The sequence below is a fragment of the Euprymna scolopes genome, chromosome 46 (assembly GCF_053919585.1).
Source record: "Euprymna scolopes isolate OS-2025 chromosome 46, ASM5391958v1, whole genome shotgun sequence".
NCBI classification, from domain to species: Eukaryota; Metazoa; Mollusca; class Cephalopoda; order Sepiida; family Sepiolidae; genus Euprymna; species Euprymna scolopes.
The window spans coordinates 132677107-132699794 of record NC_136527.1 but is presented as its reverse complement, the minus strand read 5'-3'; the positions used below and the strand labels follow the sequence as shown (position 1 = coordinate 132699794).

The window sequence follows — 22688 nt, the reverse complement described above, 5'->3', positions numbered from 1 at the left end:
CAATGTAGGTGCATTTCGTCTCAGGAAGCCAATAGACAGCCTGATCTGGTAGCACCAGGCAGTATTTTAGACTTTCACCTAACAACTTAATAAACAGGAGGTTACTTATGAAGTTGACGGACTGAAGATGAAGTTATTTAGAAAGCCGTTCTTAACATTTGGAGGGACTAATTTGTTAGCACTATTTTAGACTTGATGTCCATCTTGGTCAAATAGGATGGAGTTGTGGACTGGTGCATTCGCGCAAATCATCCGCATCTTCAGCTCCTCACGAATAATTTTGTGCACAGTTCCCACACTGACATCAAACTGTGCACTTATTGTCTCTATAGACACACGACGGTCCTTATCCATGAAATTATTTATTTGGCCAATCAACTCTGGTGTTCTGACTTCCTTACTCCTCCCACACCTCTTACAGACTCCCTGCTTTCCTTGAATCTCTTATGCCACTCAAAAACTGATGCTTGATCCAAAAGCAATGTAAATCATTCCATATGTGTGGGTGGCATTTTTTTCTAAGTTTAAAACAGAATTTTATCGCATATCGTTCTTCTAAAGTGTCCTCGCGTCCAGATTGCATTTTTGAAATTCACCAGCTGTGACGCTCAAAAATACCAGAAAGGTTACTATTCTAATAATTTCTGTCTTTGAACTGTAGACTTCCCTTCCCACAGCCTGCTTCCCTAGCTGTACTGATATGCAGAAGTTTAAATGTAATGTAAATCAACATCTTGTTAATCTTGCCTAGGCATGGTCCCAAATAGTAGCCCTTACATACAAGTGGTGATATGTCTGTCTTGTTAGGGATGGACGCGAGTAAAAAAAAAAAAAAAAAGAAAAAAAGACATTCCAATATAAAATTTACCAGGCACATCTGTGTGAAATTTCTAAAATAAAAAAAAATCGGCCCAGCCGTTTTGGAGTCCATATGGAACAAACTCTTACAAAGTTCCTTTTACGTAATAGTAAAGACTAGCCTGCGTTGAGCAAAAAAACAAAAAAAGAAGAAAAAGAATGCAAAATGTGTGTGATCATTTCGTGTATGTCTTCAAAAGGCTTTTCTCGCACACGCTCCCGGGTTCGTTACTATCGCTTACAACTGTGTATATAGGTCCTATATTGTAATATCTAGGAATTAAGAAACCGCGTAGCGTATAGATTTGTTTACGTCGATTTTTACAAAATTATTGCTATTTTGGCTTCTCGCATGTTGATTGGGCTTTTTAGTATAAATAAAGTGAAACTAAATGCAAACAGACGTGTTCGCGGCATTGCGCTGGGAAAAACGTCCAGAAGCAATCAGCTTTGATCAATCTTGTATATCAGACAGTTGCTATTCAATCTGGACAATTGGGAGCTGCTTTCCCCTCCCCAACAGAGGTTGGGGAGGGGAAAGCTTTGATCAATCTTGTATATCAGACAGTAAAATTTCGATAAACAAACTCAGACGCTGACGCTGCTTGACTTCTATTTGACCTTCTTAATTAGGCTAAATGGAAGCAGCAAAGTTAACTTTTATCACGCACGCCTGTTTTTATAGTTACGTAAATAAATTCAAACACGTCTACGCTGTATGTCGTGGTGGCCTAATGGTAACATAGCACGTTTTTTTTTTCACACATTAATTTCCAACTCAAGGGTACGGGTTCGATTCTCATACTCACCTACCAAAACATTTTTGTATTATTATTTAACCCCCCCCCTCCCCGGAGTGTTGATTTACCTCAGGACACCCGGGCATTGCCGGGTACCCCCCCCCAGTATATATATATATATATATATATATATAAAAGGCAAAATGTGTGTGATCATTTCGTGTATGTCTCGCAAAGACTTTTCTTGCACACGCTCCCAAAGAGGGGGGGTTACTATTGCTTAGAACTGTTTATATAGGCCGTAGATAATAATATCTAGGATTCGCGAACGCGTGTAGCGTATAGATTTATTTATGCCGATTTTTACAAAATCATTGCTATTTTGGCTTCTCGCGTGTTGATTCGGCTTTTTTGTATAGAAAGCGAAACGAATTCAAACTTAACAATTTTCTCGGCATCGCGCCGGGAAACGTCTAGAAGCAATCAGCTTTGATCAATGTTGTATATCAGACAATTGCTATTCAATCTGGACAATTGGGAGCTGGTTTCCCCCTCCCCAACATGTGTTAGGGGAAAAAATTAAGTCAAATGGAAGCATTTATTGCGGACATGTGTTTTTAATAGTTAAATAAATAAATTCAAACATGTCTCCGTTGTATGTCGCCGTGGCCCAATGGTTAATGTCGCACTTTGTTTTTTTCACACTATAATTTCCAACTTTGCCTCAAGGATTCGGGTTCGATCCTCATAGCGAAACCTTTTTTTTATTTTAACCCCCCCCCCCCGAGTTTTGATTTACTTAAAACACCCGGGCATTGCCGGGTACCCCCCGTTAGTCTATATATATATAAAAGCGAAAATGTGTGTGTATGTATGTATATATGTATGTTCGCTTTTTGTGTATGTCTGCAAAAGGCTTTTTTCCGGCGGGTTCTCAAGGCCGCCGCTCATTCTTAAAACTTTTTATATCACGTCTAAATGATAAAATCTACGAGTTAACAACGGGGGGTCGCCTGTCTATTTAATTTGCCCGACTTTGAAAAGCTAAATATTCTACCATCTTGGATCGCCGCGTGTGAATTCAGCTTTTTCGTATAATAAAAGTGAAACTAATTCGGAGCTGGCATCATTGCGGTCGCGATCACAGGGAAGGTCCAAAAGCAATCAGCTTTGATCAATGCGGAGTTTCTCCTTATATCAGACAATTGCTATTCAATTTGGACAATCGCCTTTAAATGGGGAGCTGGTCCCCCCACCCCCTTCACCTTTGAAACAAAGTAAACCCCAAAAAGCTCCCTAGTAGTAAATAAAAAACTGCCACGTCATCGTAACGCTCCCGCGATGACCTCATTCGGTGGCCACCTGTCCATCAAACCTCTTTGACTTGACTTCCTCGCACCTGCCAACATTTTTTTTTAACACACACACCTCCAAACACCGGGCAACACTGAGTACCCCCCACTAGTCTATAATATAAATCTCACCTGTCTGTTTAAAGGTCAAACATCATGCGACTTAACTTCCTCGCACCCGTCAATTTCACTTTATAAACGTTAACTTAATACGCTTATCAATTCCTCTCCCCTCGTCAAGGCTTCGGGGTTCAATCTTACTTTCCTACTAAAATTTTTTTTTTCTTTTACAACTTTTTAAAAAATTTTATTTTTACACACATACCTCCAAACACCGGGCAACACTGAGTACCCCCCACTAGTCTATAATATAAATCTCACCTGTCTGTTTAAATGTATGCATGTATGTTTGTATGTCTGCCTTAAACTTTTGACAGAGGTAATGGATTTTCACAAGATCGGTATCATTTTGAAGCTCGACCCTTTGGAAGACAAATCTTGAAAAATTGGCCAAAAAGAATTAATTCCTTCATCTTCAGCAGGACACTTTGTTACAGGGAGGGTCAGTTTTTTTGCTGACATTTTCAACCCTCGACGTCGCATAAAAGGTGTTATTTAGATCACCTGTGATGTCACAACCATGGTAGGAACACCAGTAAGACATTTTTTTTTCCACCTCTTTTTCCTTCGTGTCGTGGGTTCAAGCCTGCCTGCCTGCCTACTACAACTTTTTTTTTTGCTCAGCACACAACCTAACCTCCAAACACCCAAATATATATATATATATCTATATATCTATAAAAGTGAATGTGTCTGTCTGTCTGTCTGTGTACATTTCCCTACGCAATAACTCTGTCAATTTTTAGTCTATAGACTCGAAATTTGAAATACCGGGTACTGAGATTTGGGAAAATCGATGTGACTGGTGTCAGCCAGAAATTTGGCTGTTAAGGGGTCAAATTTCAACGATTTGACCTTTAAGAACTCTATCAAACTCCTCCGACAATTTTGGGTCTAGACACTTGAAATTTTAGATATAGGTTCCTTGAACCTGGATCTAACTTAATAAAGTGATTTGAGCCCGAAACTATAAATTTTAAGGGGTCATAATAGGGGTCAAATTAAAAAAAAAAATTTACTCTTTTTTTTTTTTTTGCTCAGTATACACCTCCAAACACCCGGGCAACGCCGGGCTGAAATGCTAGTATATATATATATATACTAGCTTGGGTGCCTGGCGTTGCCTGGGTGTTTGAAGGTATATATATATACTAGCTTGGGTGCCTGGCGTTGCCTGGGTGTTTGAAGGTATATATATATATATATAAAAAATATAAATAAAAATTACAATAAGTTTACCAAGGTAATCAAAATGGTAAACTTAAAATATATTATAAATATTAAAGAGTTAATATTTACAAGTAAAGTAATCTCAACCAGATGTAAAAGCTCAATAAAACCGAAAAGGAAATAGAGCTTATAATATGAACAAATGATTAATAAAATATGTTAAAAGACATCTTGAAAAAGAGTTAAAAACATTAAATTTATAAAAAGGAAGCACAAGATAAGTGGATAATCCTTAATCCGCGGAGTTTCGAAGAAATACTCTCTTTTACTTTTACTTCCTTTTGCCTTCTATTCCCCTTACCTCACCCTTTTTTTTAACCAAGTAAGATCTGTGACTTACTTGTAGTTTCATTAAATACTTTTATATGCAAAATCCGATCCTGCATTTTGCTAATTCCTGCCCCCTGATGAGAAGGAGAGTATTTCTCTGAAACTTTGCGGATTAAGGATTTCCATTTTTTAAAAAAATATTTTTTGTTAGTTTCCACTTTTTTAAATATTTACCATTCTTTGGAGGCGCCGCCTTTTCCATAATTCTGTCTTCACGATTAAAGCTTTTTCAGAATTTGCTTTTGACATTTGCTGGTGCCAAATTTTCCAAACATTTCTAGAAAAAAAATACAGCAGAATATTGATTTTTTTTTATTAAAAAAAAAAAAAAAAAAAATTTAAATTATATTAACTGAAAGACTGATTTATCTCCCCTTGTTAGTTTTCATTAAAAAATTGAATTTATATTAACTGAAAGACTGATTTATCTTTCCTTGTTAGTTTTCATTCAAAAACAAAAAAATTGAATTTATATTAACTGAAAGACTGACTTATCTTCCCTTGTTAGTTTTCATTAAAAAAAAAAAAAAAAAAATTGAATTTATATTAACTGAAAGACTGCTTTATCTTCCCTTGTTAGTTTTCATTAAAAAAAAAAAAAAAATTGAATTTATATTAACTGAAAGACTGATTTATCTTTCCTTGTTAGTTTTCATTAAAAAAAAAAAAATTGAATTTATATTAACTGAAAGACTGATTTATCTTTCCTTGTTAGCTTTCATTAAAAAAAAAAAAATTGAATTTATATTAACTGAAAGACTGATTTATCTTCCCTTGTTAGTTTTCATTAAAAAAAAAAAAATTGAATTTATATTAACTGAAAGACTGATTTATCTTTCCTTGTAAGTTTTAATTAAAAAAACAAATTTGAATTTATATTAACTGAAAGACTGATTTATCTTCCCTTGTTAGTTTTCATTAAAAAAAAAAAAAAAAATTGAATTTATATTAACTGAAAGACTGATTCATCTTCCCTTGTTAGTTTTCATTCAAAAACAAAAAAATTGAATTTATATTAACTGAAAGACTGATTTATCTCACCTTGTTAGTTTTCATTAAAAAAATTGAATTTATATTAACTGAAAGACTGATTTATCTTTCCTTGTTAGTTTTCATTAAAAAAAAAAAAAATTGAATTTATATTAACTGAAAGACTGATTTATCTTCCCTTGTTAGTTTTCATTAAAAAAAAAAAATTGAATTTATATTAACTGAAAGACCGATTTATCTTCCCTTGTTAGTTTTCATTCAAAAAAAAATTGAATTTATATTAACTGAAAGACTGATTTATCTTTCCTTGTTAGTTTTCATTAAAAAAAAAAAAAATTGAATTTATATAAACTGAAAGACTGATTTATCTCCCCTTGTTAGTTTTCATTAAAAAAAAAAAAAAAATTGAATCTATATTAACTGAAAGACTGATTTATCTTCCCTTGTTAGTTTTCATTAAAAAAAAAAAATTGAATTTATATTAACTGAAAGACTGATTTATCTTCCCTTGTTAGTTTTCATTAAAAAAAAAATTGAATTTATATTAACTGAAAGACTGATTTATCTTTCCTTGTTAGTTTTCATTAAAAAACAAAAAAATTGAATTTATATTAACTGAAAGACTGATTTATCTCCCCTTGTTAGTTTTCATTAAAAAAAAAAAAAAAAATTGAATTTATATTAACTGAAAGACTGATTTATCTTTCCTTGTTAGTTTTCATTAAAGAAAAAAAATTGAATTTATATTAACTGAAAGACTGATTTATCTTCCCTTGTTAGTTTTCATTAAAAAACAAAAAAATTGAATTTATATTAACTGAAAGACTGATTTATCTCCCCTTGTTAGTTTTCATTAAAAAACAAAAAAATTGAATTTATATTAACTGAAAGACTGATTTATCTTCCCTTGTTAGTTTTCATTAAAAAACAAAAAAATTGAATTTATATTAACTGAAAGACTTATTTATCTTCCCTTGTTAGTTTTCATTAAAAAAAAAAAAAATTGAATTTATATTAACTGAAATGCTAAGAAAAGTAAATATTTTCAAAGCAGGCGGCCAATATTAGCATAAATTAATGTTTTATTGGCATATATTTGATTATTTCTGAGAGAGGACAAGAAAAGTGGCCATTGTCCGTGTTACAAGTAAAAATCTTTCAGCCATCTTATCTGTACAAGCACTATTGACTGGGTGAACGCGATTATTAAAATTCTAATGAATACTATTTTCTCAAATGAATTATTTAATGAATGATATACAGTTGCAACATTTCATAATTTAAGACTCACAGATGACGAATAAAAACTGAAAAGCTTACAAAACCTGCAAGAAAATTGGAAAAATATTAATATTTTTTATGGGATGGGGTTAGAAAATCAGCAACATGCAAAATTTTGTAAAAAAATTGAGAGCATTTAATTTGGATTTCTGACCACTCATTTTGGATTTATGACTACTCAACTTTAAGCTGAGAAGAAAAAATATATATGTTAGTTTTCATTAAAAAAAATTGTACGTATCCATTATGGAAAGAATTTTCCGAAAAAAAAAAATTCACTTAATTTCATCAAGCCGTTTTTATTTTACAGCGAAAAAACAATTTGTTGTGATACCGAGCAAAAGGTTCGATTTTTAGGAAGAAAAGCTAGTCATAAAGATGGGGAGGGGGTGTCGGCGCTTTAACTTGGCTGTAGAGACAAGGAAGAGAGAAAAAAATAAGTGAAGAAGAAGAAAACAAGATTGTATGGTGAATGAATAAAATACAAAATAGAAAAGCCAATGTCAAAATGACCCAGACAAGATGACGTTAAAAGGCGCCAAAAATATAGGGCAAAAAAAGAGGTCAACTGAAATGTACAGGTTATTCCTTAAGAAAATATCAGAAGGAGTTATTAAAAGACACTAAATGAAAAAAAAAATTTAATTTATTATATATATATATAATAAAAACTACTATTGGACGTAAAATTGCTACATTTAATAGTGTTAAACGTATTGGTCCATCACGTTGTCCTATTTATTTAAAATTACCATGGTTAGGTCCTGTTGGCCTTCATATTGTTGAAAGGATTTCTCCTGCTACTCAACGTTGTTTTCCAGCTACTATGCTTAGAGTAGTTTACACAACTCGAACCTTTTTCTCTTCTTTTCGTAAAGATGTTTTGCCAACCATTCAAAAGAACTCTGTTGTTTATAAATTCGTTTGTCAGTGTGGAGCTGACTACGTTGGCAAAACATCCCAAAGATTAGAAATGAGAATATCCCAACATATCCCTCGGGATATTCGACTACACCAGGTTTCGAGAACATCCGGGCACTCCCAAGCTCATGAGTCCGCCATTGGCAATCACCTGTTGAGTATAAATAGGTGTGCCGATCAATATTCCGATGGGTGGTTTTCTGTTTTATACAGTGCTAGGTCGAATTATCATCTCAATATCATTGAGGCGTTAGTCATTAATAACTCTCGACCTAGCCTGTGTAGACAAAAGATTTTGAAACATCAGTTGGAAATATTTACTGATTTAAAACCACCTGAACAGTGAGAATTATATATATATATATATATATATATATATTTTTTTTTCTCTCACTGGTTTTCCAACTGAAACCAATTTCCCTCTTTCCTCATTCGATTCTTAGCTTTTAATTTATCATTCTGACGTTTCCTCTTAGAGGGTCAAACGATAAGGCCTTAAGGAAATTTTAACAATTCCACCTGCCCGTTTTTTTTTTTGTTTCTTTGATCTTTTTGATTTAACTTATGTTTCCTCTGAAATTTCTCCTTCCATTTTGCTGTACCAAGAATTTACTTATATATATATATATATTGATATTGTGTATAGTTATTGAAGAGCACAGAATTCTCCTGTTTTATTACCATTCGGAGATTGGAGAAGATGAAAAGGAAGAGAGATATATTTTTTTTTTAATTACATTTTCACCCGCTACAAGTTACACTTCCACTTTGATGTAGGGGGCTACTATCAGGGACATAAGCTACAGGGGTATTGTGTGGGGAGTTGGGCAGCAAGATATCATTTCACATTACACTTGAACTTCTGCACGTCAGTACAGTTGGGGAAGCAGGGACCCGGAAGGGAATTCCAAAGTCTAGCGGTTCTGGGGAAGAAACTACTGGAGTAGAAAGCTCTCTTACATCTAGGGATCTCTACTGTGAAGGGATGGGATTTAGCTGCCTGTCGGGTTTGTTAAGGATATTTACATCGAGGGGGTATGAGTGCTTGCAGTTCGTCGGAGCATTCACCGTTAAAGTACTTGTAGAACAGGCAGAGGGATGCTACATTTTGTCGATGGGATAGAGGCTGAAGCTTAGATGACAGTTCAGGACCTAACTAGCCCGGTGCCCTGCGTTACCCAGGTGTTTGGAGGTGCATGTCACGTGGGCGCGGTGGTAACGTCATCGCCTTTAAATACTACAGTTTCGGTTTCGATTCTAGCTGATGGCACCTAATTAATTTTTTCTTTTACTTTTCAGACTCTATGCAAAGCTATAAATATAAAAAAGAAAACGACTTCACCTGAAACATCTTTGTCTGTCGAAATGCAACGCATCGTCAAGAAGTTGAGATTTCTTACATCGACTCTCAGTATATAAGCGCCAGAAGATGAATCGACGTCGAAGTTCATTCCAATTATCTAAAAATAAAAAATAAAAATCTATCTATAGAAAAGGTGTGTGTGTGTGTGTGTGTGTGTGTATGTCTCACAACTTCTTTTGACATAGGCAACGGATTTTCGCCAGATAGATATCATTTTCAAGTTCGAACCTTTCGACGACAAATATCGAAAACTTGGCCAAAAACATTCATTCCTTCACCCTCAACGAGACCCTTTTCTACAGGGATGGGGGTGGCAAAAAAATCGTTCCTTCATGACAAGATAGCTCCTACGCATGAAAAGTAATATGGTTAAGCTTAAACATGGAAAAGTAAAGGACTAGTTGTTAAAACTGGAAAAGAAAAGGACAAGATATTCTAGTAAAAAATATAATAAATCTATAACTTAAAATATTGCTGCATTAAGAATTGATTATATAATGTTAACATATTACAATAGAAAAATGCGAGCATGAAAAGTAATATGGTTAAGCTTAAACATGGAAAAGTAAAGGATAGTTGTTAAACTGGAAAAGAAAAGGACAAGATATTCTAGTAAAAAATATAAATTTATAACTTAAAATATTGCAGCATTAAGAATTGATTATATAATGTTAACTTATATTACAATAGAAAAATATGAGCATGAAAAGTAATATAGTTAAGCTTAAACATGGAAAAATAAAGGACTAGTTTTTAAAACTAGAACAGAAAAAGACAATATATTCTAGTAAAAAATATAAATTTATAACTTAAAATATTGCAGTATTAAGAATTGATTATATAATGTTTACTTATATTACAATAGAAAAATGCGAGCAAAAAAATTAATATGGTTAAGCTTAAACATGGAAAAGTAAAGGACTAGTTGTTAAAACTGAAAAAGAAAAGGACAAGATATTCTAGTAAAAAATATAATAAATCTATAACTTAAAATATTGCTGCATTAAGAATTGATTATATAATGTTAACTTAAAAGGACTATTTGTTAAAACTGGAAAAGAAAAGGACAAGATATTCGAGTTAGAAATATAATAAATTTGTAACATTGCAGCATTAAGAATTGATGTTCTAGATTGAATTTAAAAACAAAATTTAAATGCTGTATGTAATAACAATGTATGGAACTCTCCTGTTTTAAATAAAATCCCTCAATTATCTCCCTTTCATGTTTTCATACTCTCTGTTTCACTTGTTACTTCTTTTTCGTGACAGCAGTGAATTAGTAGCAACAGTAGTCGCGCACCTCCTTATATTTTTTACGATTTTGAACACCAGAAAATTCATCGTAATCCTAACCCTAATCCGACAACCAAAATTATACTAAATAATTACCAAACCGGTCACAGTAGATTTAGTTGAAGATAAAAATAACCGACCACAACTTCTACTGCTAAACAACTTTATGCTAGCATCTTACCAGTTAAATCGGGTTATTTTAACTAATGAAAACACAAAAACTTTGCAGTTTTTTTTTTGTAAGCAGGTGTTTGTGATTTTGAAAATCTTCTGCTATGATTCAAGCCAAGAATGACAGTTTGTTTACAATATTGAACCACAATTTATGGCGGACAACCAAAATTACTGCTAAATAATTACCAAAAAAGGTTTACTAAGAAATTGCTAAGTAATATCCAATAATTAATTAAGTAGCAACTATACATAATGAACCTTGTGCCTAACTTGTCTGTACTTGTGAGGTGCAGATATGTTAGCAGGTGTTTGTGATTTTGGAAATCTTCTGCTATGACTCAAGCCAAGAATGACAGTTTGTTTACAATATTGAACCACAATTTATGGCGAACAACCCAAAATTACTGCCAAAGAATGTCCAAAAAGGTTTAGTTGGAAATTTCTTAGTAATATCCAATAATTAGTTAATTAGCAACCATACATAATGAACCTTGTGCCTAACTTGTCTGTACTTGTGAGGTGCAGATATGTTAGCAGGTGTTTGTGATTTTGGAAATGTTCTGCTATGACTCAAGCCAAGAATGACAGTTTGTTTACAATATTGAACCACAATTTATGGCGGACAACCCAAAATTACTGCCAAAGAATGTCCAAAAAGCTTTAGTTAGAAATTTCTTAGTCATATATAATAATTAGTTAATTAGCAACCATACATAATGAACCTTGTGCCTAACTTGTCTGTACTTGTGAGGTGCAGATATGTTAGCAGGTGTTTGTGATTTTGGAAATCTTCTGCTATGACTCAAGCCAAGAATGACAGTTTGTTTACAATATTGAACCACAATTTATGGCGGACAACCCAAAATTACTGCCAAAGAATGTCCAAAAAGCTTTAGTTAGAAGTTTCTTAGTAATATCCAATAATTAGTTAATTAGCAACCATACATAATGAACCTTGTGCCTAACTTGTCTGTACTTGTGAGGTGCAGATATGTTAGCAGGTGTTTGTGATTTTGGAAATCTTCTGCTATGACTCAAGCCAAGAATGACAGTTTGTTTACAATATTGAACCACAATTTATGGCGGACAACCCAAAATTACTGCCAAAGAATGTCCAAAAAGGTTTAGTTTGAAATTTCTTAGTAATATATAATAATTAGTTAATTAGCAACTATACATAATGAACCTTGTGCCTAACTTGTCTGTACTTGTGAGGTGCAGATATGTTAGCAGGTGTTTTTGATTTTGAAAATGTTCTGCTATGACTCAAGCCAAGAATGACAGTTTGTTTACAATATTGAACCAAGGCAAAACAACATAAGACCTTAGAATTTGAAAGGTCACATCCGGAGAATTCGTCAACGAGGCATTTCGAAAACAAAACATTGCGTAAAACGCATCTCTCTCCATTTCTCTCTTTAACTCTCCTTCTCTTTCAACGAAGATAGAATCAAATATAATTTTATTGTTTTAAACAGTTGACATCAGCAATATAAGCATGCGTCTTATTTCAACTGGTCCGTAAAAATCCAATCACTTGAGGCACCTAATACTGCTCTACGACTTTTAGTTTCGGAGGAGATAGAGTTTGAAAATATGTAGACAAACAGACAGACATAGTAAGTTTTAGAAATTAGACTTACAAAACTGGAGAGATTTTTCCAACTGGATTTTCTTTCGTTGCTGCAGGCAGACAAACAATCTCCAGCATCGGAATGTTTTGACTTTCAGCCAAAACCTAAAAAAAAAAAAAAGAAAGAAAACAGCATATTTAATCAAAATTTGAATAAGGGCTATAGACATAAGGTTTAGTATCATTATATATCCGACTTTCGGCATAAAGCCACATCCACGAACAGCTGTACTCATGTTCACCCCTTCCAAAGCATATCGCCACTTGAGCTCATGGACTTTAAGTGTCTGAGGGAGTGGCACTCATCTGACAAGACGTTGCAATCATCATCATCATATATATATATATATATATATATATATATATATATATATATATATATATATTTTAACTCATGTTCACCCCTTCCAAAGCATATCGCCACTTGGGCTAATGGACTTTAAGTGTCTGAGGGAGTGGCACTCGTCTAACAAGACGTTGCAATCATCATCATATATATATATATATACATATATTTTTTTAACTCATGTTCACCCCCTTCCAAAGCATATCGCCACTTGGACACTTAAGGGGCTACTATTTGAGGCCATATCTAGGAAAGATTAACAAGATATTTGTTTATGTTACATTTAAACTTCTGCATATCAGTACAGCCAGGGAAGCTGGCAGCAGGAAGGGAATTCCAAAGTCTAGCTTTTCGAGGAAAGAAACTTTTAGAATAGAAAGCTTTCTGGCATTTAGGGACATCAACAGGGAAGGGGTGAGATCTTATTGCTAAGCGGGTTTGTCGGGGATATGTACGCTGAGGGGGCACAAGTGCAACGAGTTCATCAGAACACATTCCATTAAAATATTTGTAAAACAAGCACAGTGATGCAAGATTGCGGTGATGGGACAGAGGCTGGAGCTTAGTTGATAAAGTGGGACCGATTAGATTGACAACTTAAGGAAGTTAAGCAACGTTGAGCCCGGCCAGTACCAGGTGGATGACCATTTGGGAAGGCGAGGTGCTGTATGAACTGGCGTGGCATCAAGTATTCAGCTACAGACAAGATTTGAATTACACTACAAACTCGTGTAGTGAGTTCAATCTCGGCTGCGGCCGTGCTGGATGCACTTATATGACCATGCTAAAATAATATTGTTACTATTTAGAAAGCCGTCCTTAATATGAGAAAGGGGCAGGTTGTTTTCTTTAACTATTCTGTATTTTCATCTAACAATTTAATAAACAAAAGATTGCACTTGTGTTACTGTGCTGAAATAATAGTGTTATAATTTAGAAAGCCATTCTTAATATGAGAGGGTGTTTTTGTTTTTTTTTTGTTTTTTTTTTTTAACTATTATGTACTTTCACCTTGCAATTTAATAGACAAAAGATGGTACTTATGTTACAAGAAACGGTTCCCCTTTTCTTGTAAGTAAGAAAAATATCTATTGTCTGTGATATTCGTTTTCAGCATATCCGAAAACCTAAAGAAGTCGTTATGTTAAAGGTGATTGTTAATAAGGAAAGCAAGTAAAAGAAAAAATAAAGGTGGTCAGAAATTGGGTTCTCATTTCAGGTTATATATATATATAAAATGTATAGCTCACCGATAGTGACAGTCAGCTCGGACAAGAAGTCGCCATTCGGCCCTTGAATGCCAGGTAATTGTATGCCAAAGTTTGATGTATTTCAGCAGAGTTTTGTGTCTCCAGAATGACCTGTAAGAAAAAAAAAATTATATATAAAAAAAACATTTAAAACAGGTCAAGACACTAGCTATCCAGGCTAAATAGAGCACACACAAAGAATCAGGTCAACCAGAGGTCAAATAAGCCTTTGTCCTGTAAGTGCATGTTCATTGGCTGATAGGAAAGGGCACCGTGGATAGTTGAAAACTGATTGGCCAACTAAAATCTCAATAGAAGGTGCGGATATAAAAACGACAGACAACCACAAAATTTGCGCATAAGCCTGAAGAATCCTAGAGTGGATGAAACGCCGAATATTCGATGTAGCTTAATCGCCATATATATTTTATAAATTACTAATATATATATATATATATATATATATATATATATATATATATATATATATATATATGTGTGCACATAAAGTCATGAACAGTACATAAGGCCCGAGCAAAACCGAACTGAACTGCTAGTATATATATATCTATAAAAGTGAATGGGTGTCTGTGTGTGTACATTTCCCTATGCAATAACTGTCAATTTTAAGTCTACAGACTCGAAATTTGATATATAGGGTATTGAGATTTGGGAAAATCTTTCTAATCCGTTTTCAGCCAGAAATTTAGCTGTTAAGGGGTCAAAGCTCAACGATTTGACTTTTGAGAACTCTATGAAACTCCTTCGCCAATTTTGGGTCGAAACACTTGAAATTTTAGATATAAGTTCCTTGGACATGGATCTAACTTAAAAACTTGATTTGAGCCCAAAACAATACATGCTAAAGGGTCATAATAGAGGTCAAATTTTAAATAAAAAAATTGACCTCTGCGATCTGTCCAATAACTCATACAATTTCTGTTCTAAACATTTGAAATTTGATATAAAGGGTATTCAGAGATAGGGCAAGCTTTTTAATTTGTTTGGGTCGAAAATTTGAGCTATAAGTATATAAATCTATATATGATGAAAATAATGGAAATAGTATTCCAACAAAATAGAGAAATAAAAAGGAACACACCGTATTATGACATAATACGGTGTGTTCCTTTTTATTTCTCTAAATCTATGTATGTATGTGCATGTCTGCCTAAAACTTTCGACAGAGGTGACGGATTTTCACAAGATCAGTCTCGTTTGGAAGCTCGACCCTTCAGACGACAAATACTGACAAATTCGCTAAAAACATTAATTTTTTTCACCCTCAACTGGGTGCTTTTCTACAGAGAGGGGGGTCGAAAGTCATCCCCTCTTTTCAATTGTCTAGCCTTAGTTTACACCTACGTCACTTCCAGTTTGGTGGTGGTCGTAACAGCAAAGACGTCACATTTTTTTCCTCCTTCGCTGTACGGGTCCAGCTACTATGAGAACGCATTCTTGTGAAAGGAGATAACTTGAATGCCTACTAGACACTATCCTCACTACGGCTACTCCACAGCTTTTCCGAGGAATGGTGCACCTTCTTCAAGTGATATTACCTCAAGTAATAGCACGAAGCTGGACACTCCACCAGACTAGATAAATTCTAGTAAGACCAAGATACCAAAATAAAAGATATACTACAATATATGAAAATGGTTAATTGGGGAGAGGAAAATTATGTTTTCAATTCTTTACTAACTCAGTGTTTGAGAGATAAAGAACTTAAATGGAACATTCGAATATTTATGTATCTCATATAGAGTTCAAGTGTTAGCCCCTGTGGGCCCCTTGATTTCTGAGAACTTTGAACTGAACTAAAATAAAACAAAAGAGAGAACCAGTTGAGAAGGATGGTCAGAAACTTAAAAAGATCTCTCGGTTGGAATAACCATGTATCAGGACCTCAAGAATGATTGAAAGGTTGAAAGAAATAAAAAAGACATATAGTCTCTGAAACAAATAAACATTATACCGGTTGTGATAGGAGCAACAGGGTTAATAAAAAAGAATCTTCATAAATACTTAGAAGCAATCCCTGGAAAACCAAGCTGTAACGAGATACAAATAGCAGCCATAAAGGGAACAGCATCTATTCTTAAAAGAGCCCTCGGATATAAATCTGGTTGTGGGCCCCTTGATTTCTGAGAACTTCGACTGAAGTAAAAAAAAAAAAAAAAAAGAAAAAAAAAGTGAATTTTACTTAAAAATCAAGTTTAGTGACACATATTCAAACTACTGGAGAGAACTTGAATACCTACTCGATAAAACTTGAAACCTACTCGACAGAACTTGAATGGCTTCTAGATAGAACTTGAATGTCTACTAGTAAAACCACAAAGTTGGATACTTCACCAGACTAGATAAATTCTTGTTGCAGAATAAAGTAAGACGGCCAGACTAAAACGAAACAATAGTAAAATAGTAAAACATATAAAAATGGTTGATTGTGGAGAGGAGAATTGTGTTCCCAATTTCTTGACGAACTCAGTGTTTGAGAAATAAAGAACTTTAATGGAACATTCAAATATCTGTATCTCATATACAGTTCAAATGTAATTGATTTCTGAGAATGTCAACAGAAATAAAATAAAAGACAAAGAGGAAAAAACCACAGTTTTTTTAAGTGAATATTCTAGTTTTGATAAATTAAATTTAGTGAGAACTCACACCGTTACTATATGACCCATACTTCGTATGCAATAATGTTCACATATAACCTATACTTATTATGCAGTATTGTTCATATATTACCCATACTTCATATGAAGTATTGTTCATATATTACCCATATGCATATGCACAAATGTAACTATATGACCCATACTTCGTATGCAATAATGTTTACATATAACCCATACTTCGTATGCAGTATTGTTCATATATTGCCCATATGCATATGTACAAATGTAACTATATGACCCATACATCGTATGCAATAATGTTCATGTGCTACTATATATATATATAATGTCAGGTCATGTCATATGCTACTGGTACCATGTAACCCAGTACTACCTGCCTCATGGTGGGGTCACCGGCGACTAAACTGGTTCCCCCACCAGACTTGTTTGGTGAGGAGGGTGGCTAGTCTCCCTGAAGGATTAAAAACAAGACCTTCCAAAGGGCGAATGAACTCTTTTTCTGGGTCAACGGCCAACTAGCACCGTGTATATTTGTGTATATGTGTATTGGGGTGGAGAGGGCTCCCGTAAGCCGTGGTGAAGGCAACCTTTCTAGGAGAAGCAAATCTCTGATTTAAAAAACCATAAAGCGGAAGACCAGTACCCGCATTAAGCTGGTCTGCAGTTTAACTTGTTGCTGGCTATCTTGCTCTTGCTTGTTGCTGGATCGCAACATTTTGAACCGAGAGAGAGACTTAGCTGTCGTACAAAGCTAAGACTCTGTAACATAATATTTGTATAGATACTCCCTCAGGCATTTGGGCTCATGGATTTTAAATGTCTGAGGGAGTGGCACTCGTCTGACAAGACGTTGCAATCATCATATATATATATATATATATATATATTCCACCCCGTATATAAATTAAAACATTTGATACCACTGGACGATGTAAGAATTTAGATACGTGCTCCCCCGATACACAACAATAAATGGAGAAACGTACCTAGCAGCATCTGGACTAAGACGACCAAACACTTTTCTCTGCCAAATGAAAGCGAACTTACGAGCAAGATACCTGAAAAAAAAAAAAAATTTTGATGAAAATACTTTTAAAATTTAAAGAAAATTTTGTGTTTGATCAGAATAATGGGATTTTTTTTTTTTTTTTTTATACAGTGATCACCACTTATCAAGGCCCGGAAGCCACTCAAGGATAAGGGTTATTGCAAGTACATTACGTTAGTGAGGAGATTTGCTGAAATGTTTACTTAAGGGGGCGGTTCATTAGGAATTTGTTAACATTGGACTTGAAGACATCCAAGTTGTAGTCCGGAGGGAAGAAGGCAGACGGAACAGAGTTCCACAGGCGTGCAGTTCTAAGAAAGAAGCTTTGTTCATGGAATCTGCGTTTTGATTTAGACACAGATATAGAGTGGGGGAAATTTTTCACAGTGGATTATCCAAAAAAACAAAGCTTCTTTCTTAGAACTGCACTGGATTCAGCTAGACGGGTGTTTTTTCGTGAAAGATTGGCGAGGGGGGGACCAGAGATTGGAGTTCAGACGAGCATCTGCCAGGGAAATTTTTCACAGTGGATTCAGCTAGACGGGATTCCAATCAAATCGATTTTAAGCAGGGCTTTACATTGCGAGTGAAACAGTCGCATTTACGAGTGAGTTTTTCTTTCTTCCGTCATTAATCTATCTATATAAAGATTTTCTAAAAACATTCATTCTTTTCTCGTAGCCGAAAAGAATAACAGAAAAAGAAACAAAAAGAATAAAAAGGAAAAGAAGTAAAAGAAAAAAGAAACAGAAAGAAAGTAAAAGAAAATAAAAGAAAGAAAAAGAAAAAAAGAAAATGAAAGAAAGAAAAAAGAAAAAGAAAAAGAGAAAGAAAAAAGAGAAAGAAAAAAAGAGAAAGAAAAAAGAGAAAGAAAAAAAGAGAAAGAAAAAAAGAGAAAGAAAAAAAGAGAAAGAAAGAAAAAAATAGAAAGAAAGAAAATAGAAAGAAAGAAAATAGAAAGAAAAGAGAAAGAAGGAAAGAAAAAGGGAAAGAAAGAAAGAAAAGAAAACTTACCGAATTCTAATTTCTTTCAGCCGACCTCCTCGGTTCCAGACATAATCTGGTCTGTAATTAGCAATACGCATGCCTGATATTCGCGGCTTTGTCTGCAAAGGTATTTTGGACTGTTTCCTTCGATTTCCAACAGTAGCAACTGGTAAGCTCGGAGCCAACACGCTGGAAGACAATTATGGTAAAAAAAAAAGAAAAAAAAATGGGGGGGGAGTTTAGATTGTATTCTTTGGCGGACATCTTTTTTACACGCGCGTCATTTAAAAGAAAATTGTGGAGGTGGACCTGATCTGAAAATTTACCTTTTTTTTTTTCATAATCTGGTTAATTAATGTCCAATCAATAATAATCCAGTGAAAAAAAATTTTACAAAACCTATCAGTATACAAACTACGCAGGGGGTGGGGGTGATGATGGTCGTACAACTCCGCCAATAAAAATAAATAGAAAAATAGGGGTTTGTATTACTTTACACTAGGCACCGCCAAAACTGAGCGGGGGGGGGGGGCCAGGTCAGTACTTTTTGACGGACCGTCTTTTTAAAAATCTACCAAAAATCAGGTAATTATCCGATCAATACAAAATTTTCAGCGATTATTAAGAGAAGAATGAACTTTATAACAGTGTACTTATTTTTCATAAACGATATATATATATTTTTTTGCTTACACCCCCCCCCCCTTGTTTTGATGGGGTACAAATATGCTTAAAATAATCATCTGAAACTGAACACAACACAACATATTGTGTTGTTGTAAGGGACAGAATTATAGATAAAAAAAAAATGTTTGCATACGTTATTTTGACGTCTGAATATCAGAACTTCGATTGTGTTTAATTATCCCGCTTTTGAGTTTTGAAGTGTGAAATTCGGTGAATATGTTAAGTAAAATAATTAATTTAAGTTAAGCAAAAAAAAAAAAAAAAAATTAATATTTATACGAAAAAAGCCATTTTTAAATCTTTGATAAATAAATTAACAATTTTTTTTTTAGCGAGCCGAATGACCATTATTAAACAGGGCATGCTTTGAAGAATCGATACAAAAAAAAAAAAAAATTCGATAAATATTGTGCCCTTTGTGTTAAAAATAGCATCATTTTTTCGATCCCGTTTGAAAACGTTTGCCGTCTTTTGACTACGGTGGACCAAACACGCTGAAATAATTTTTTTTTATTCTGCTTTAAATTGCCCCCCGCCCCATTTTGGGGAGCCTGGCCCCACACACATACACATTAAAAACCAAACTCATACAAATGGTCACCCATCTGGTACTGGCCAGCCTCAACGTTAATAATACATTGAAATTTTCGTCACTGAAAAAGAAGTTTTTTTTTGCCTGTTTGGTCTTCGATAGTTTGCTTTTATCAACTACAAACGTAAACATTGCCGATCTAGACTCTAGATCGACTCGAAGTAACTGGTTGCCTATATGAATAAGTGGAATTATTTGAAATCCAGGTACTTATAATATTTTTGCATATTCTCATAGAAAATCATCCTAAATCTTAAACAAATAAATAAATTAATTATTTCAAAAACCTTTTTTTTTTTTTTTTAAATATTTATGTACGTTTTTTGTGCAAGACAAAAAATGTCAATTGTTAATTTTTTGGGAAAATTTGACATTTAAAATTTAATTAAATTTTTTTACATTATTCTGTTTTCTATATGATAAAATTCAGGGTTTTATCTTTCTGGAAAAAATAAAGTTACTCAGAAATAATGGATTTTAATAAATGTAATTTCGTTTTAAAAAACAACAACAACTTAATATTTCGCCATTTTTGATTCGAAAAAGTTGTCAAAAACAAATATATAACAAATAAATATTATCAAAGGCAAGATAAGTTACTTTTCTACCAAACTGGATATATTTTTTGTGTTTTTATTCAATGTAACATGTTTATTCAGCCCCAAAAACATACAGTGTTTACCGATGTATTGGAAAATTCAAGATGGCGCCCGACTCTCTTTTTAACATGGAAAGTTTGGGAAAAGGTGTTATAAATAATAAACTAGACAAAATACTATTAAAAACCCACCGAATATATATCAACTTATGTCACGGTAACATATATTGAGCGAATTTCTAACAGTATTTTGTCTAGTTTTATATTTAAAGCACCTTTTCCCAAACTTACCGTGTTAACGAGAGAGTCGGGCGCCATTTTGAATTTTCCAATACATCGCTAAACACAGTATGTTTTTCGAGCTGAATAAACATGTTACATTAAATAAAAACACGAAAAGTTATCCAGTTAGGTAGAAAAGTAACTTATCTTGCCTTTGATAACATTTATTTGTTATATATTTGTTTTTTTGACAACTTTTTCGAATCTATGTGTACAGTAATACAAACCCAAAAATAGAAAGGGAGCAAGTTTTCGTAATTAAAATAAACCAACGAAAACTTTTTGCGCATGCGCTTTTTAGGGAGCAATCATTAAATTAAACCCCATTCACGCAGGGTCCACATTCCCCGTGAAGTACGCAGAATAGTTATAAAACACCCTCCGCACGACATGTTAAGAATGGCTTTCTAAATAATATTTTTTAGTATAAGTGAATTTGAATTAATACCGACAATTTTTTTTTTAAATTGGCGGGCAGGAGGGGCAAAAATCTTCGATCAATTTTTTTCTTGAGAACTACTTATTTCTGCAAAATTTCAATGCGATATTCGTATTCAGCATAGTCGAAAACCTATAAAAGTTGTCATTTAAAAGAAAATTGTGGAGGTGGAGGTGGACCTAATCTGAAAATTTACCATTTTTCTTTTTAAATTATGGGGGGGGGGGTCAAAAATCTCCGGTCAATTTTTACGACGTACCCCACCTAGTGTATTATAAGCACTCTAACCTCCCCATGTTAATAACGGCTTTCGGAATAAACATTCCACAACCTCGAAAGCCGTTCTAAACATGGGGAGGTTGAAGGGGGGAGTATTCCGAAAGCCGTTCTTAACATGGGTAGGTTGGGGTGTTTATAACACGTTGGGAGACATCGTAAAAATTAACCGATTCTTATAGCGGGGGGGCAAGATTATTCACGTCCGCCCTATTTCTATACGTACCAGTTGGTTGTCCTTTCTACTTGGGCCAATTTCTCGTCTCTCGGATTGTTAAGGCCTGTGATTTTTAAGAAATGGTCTTTAGTCCATCCTTTTCTATCCTGGATTTTTTTCAAATCGTGGACGACAGCAGGATTACCACCGTCAGTACTCCTAGAATCCTCTTGCATCTTTCCGACTCTCCCTTCCGCGCCGGTTTGCGTCAACAAACTTTCCCCTCCTCGGTCGGAAATGGGATTTATTTTCTTCTTCTTGTTGTCATTTTTATAATAATTTTGTCCGTGCGACGAAGCTGTGTGTTTAAAAGACGAACACAATTTTTGGCGACCAGATAAAAAACCAGGAGTTCCTAATTTGGTATTTTGGCGCATTCGGTCAACCCGATTATTGGGGAGCCCGTCGTTTGACAAACTTTCAAATAATTCAGCCGACTCAAATTTATGATTATTGTTATTTTTATCACTTGTTGCTTTTATTGTTCTTTCGTGGCCGGTTTTAAACTGTCCCCCATCTCCCAGGTCGGAGAGTAAGAAATCAAGAAGCGAGGAGTTCGTTTTGTTTACCCCGGTATTTTTCTGACGTTCAAGTTGAGACAAGTCCAATGCTAACGACAATAAATCTGCTTTGTTTCCAGTTCCGGCCATCGGCTCAAGCCGGTTTGATTTAGAATAAGTTTAAAATTTAAAAAAGAAAAGAATAACTTTTTAATTAATTAATTAATTAATTAACTAACACAAAATATAAGTTAAACTTAGGTTAGGAGAAAATAGCGTTTAATTAAAGTGGTTAAGTAACAGCGTTTTTCGCGGTTTTTTAAAAAAACAATTTTTTGTCCTACAAAAAAAGAGTGCCGAATACAAAGGGCAGTAACTCTCATTGCTTCTAGGCGTAGTCATGACAACCGACTAATCACAGTTTACTTGTTGTGAGACTGGCTGTAACGTTAACTCCGCAACAAGTGGCCGACCTTAATGAAAACAAAGATAAAAATACGGAGAATTGACAACCAATACAGAGATGACGGCTG

At 34.1% G+C, this 22688-nt stretch overlaps 1 protein-coding gene across 1 annotated transcript in view; it reads right to left on the bottom strand.

Annotated features, from left to right (window-relative positions):
• LOC145271169 (protein SFI1 homolog) overlaps positions 1-22443 on the bottom strand; it is a 324462-nt gene extending 302019 nt beyond the window's left edge. The window contains exons 1-7 of the mRNA XM_080126698.1: positions 21665-22443; positions 18592-18753; positions 17516-17587; positions 13885-13995; positions 12299-12393; positions 9165-9282; positions 4805-4907 (exon numbers count right to left, since the gene is read on the bottom strand). Of these exons, the coding sequence (XP_079982824.1) occupies positions 4805-4907; positions 9165-9282; positions 12299-12393; positions 13885-13995; positions 17516-17587; positions 18592-18753; positions 21665-22305 (1302 nt within the window). The 5' untranslated portion in view covers positions 22306-22443. The remainder of the gene's footprint in view (positions 1-4804; positions 4908-9164; positions 9283-12298; positions 12394-13884; positions 13996-17515; positions 17588-18591; positions 18754-21664) is intronic.
• Between the last annotated feature and the right edge of the window lie 245 nt (positions 22444-22688).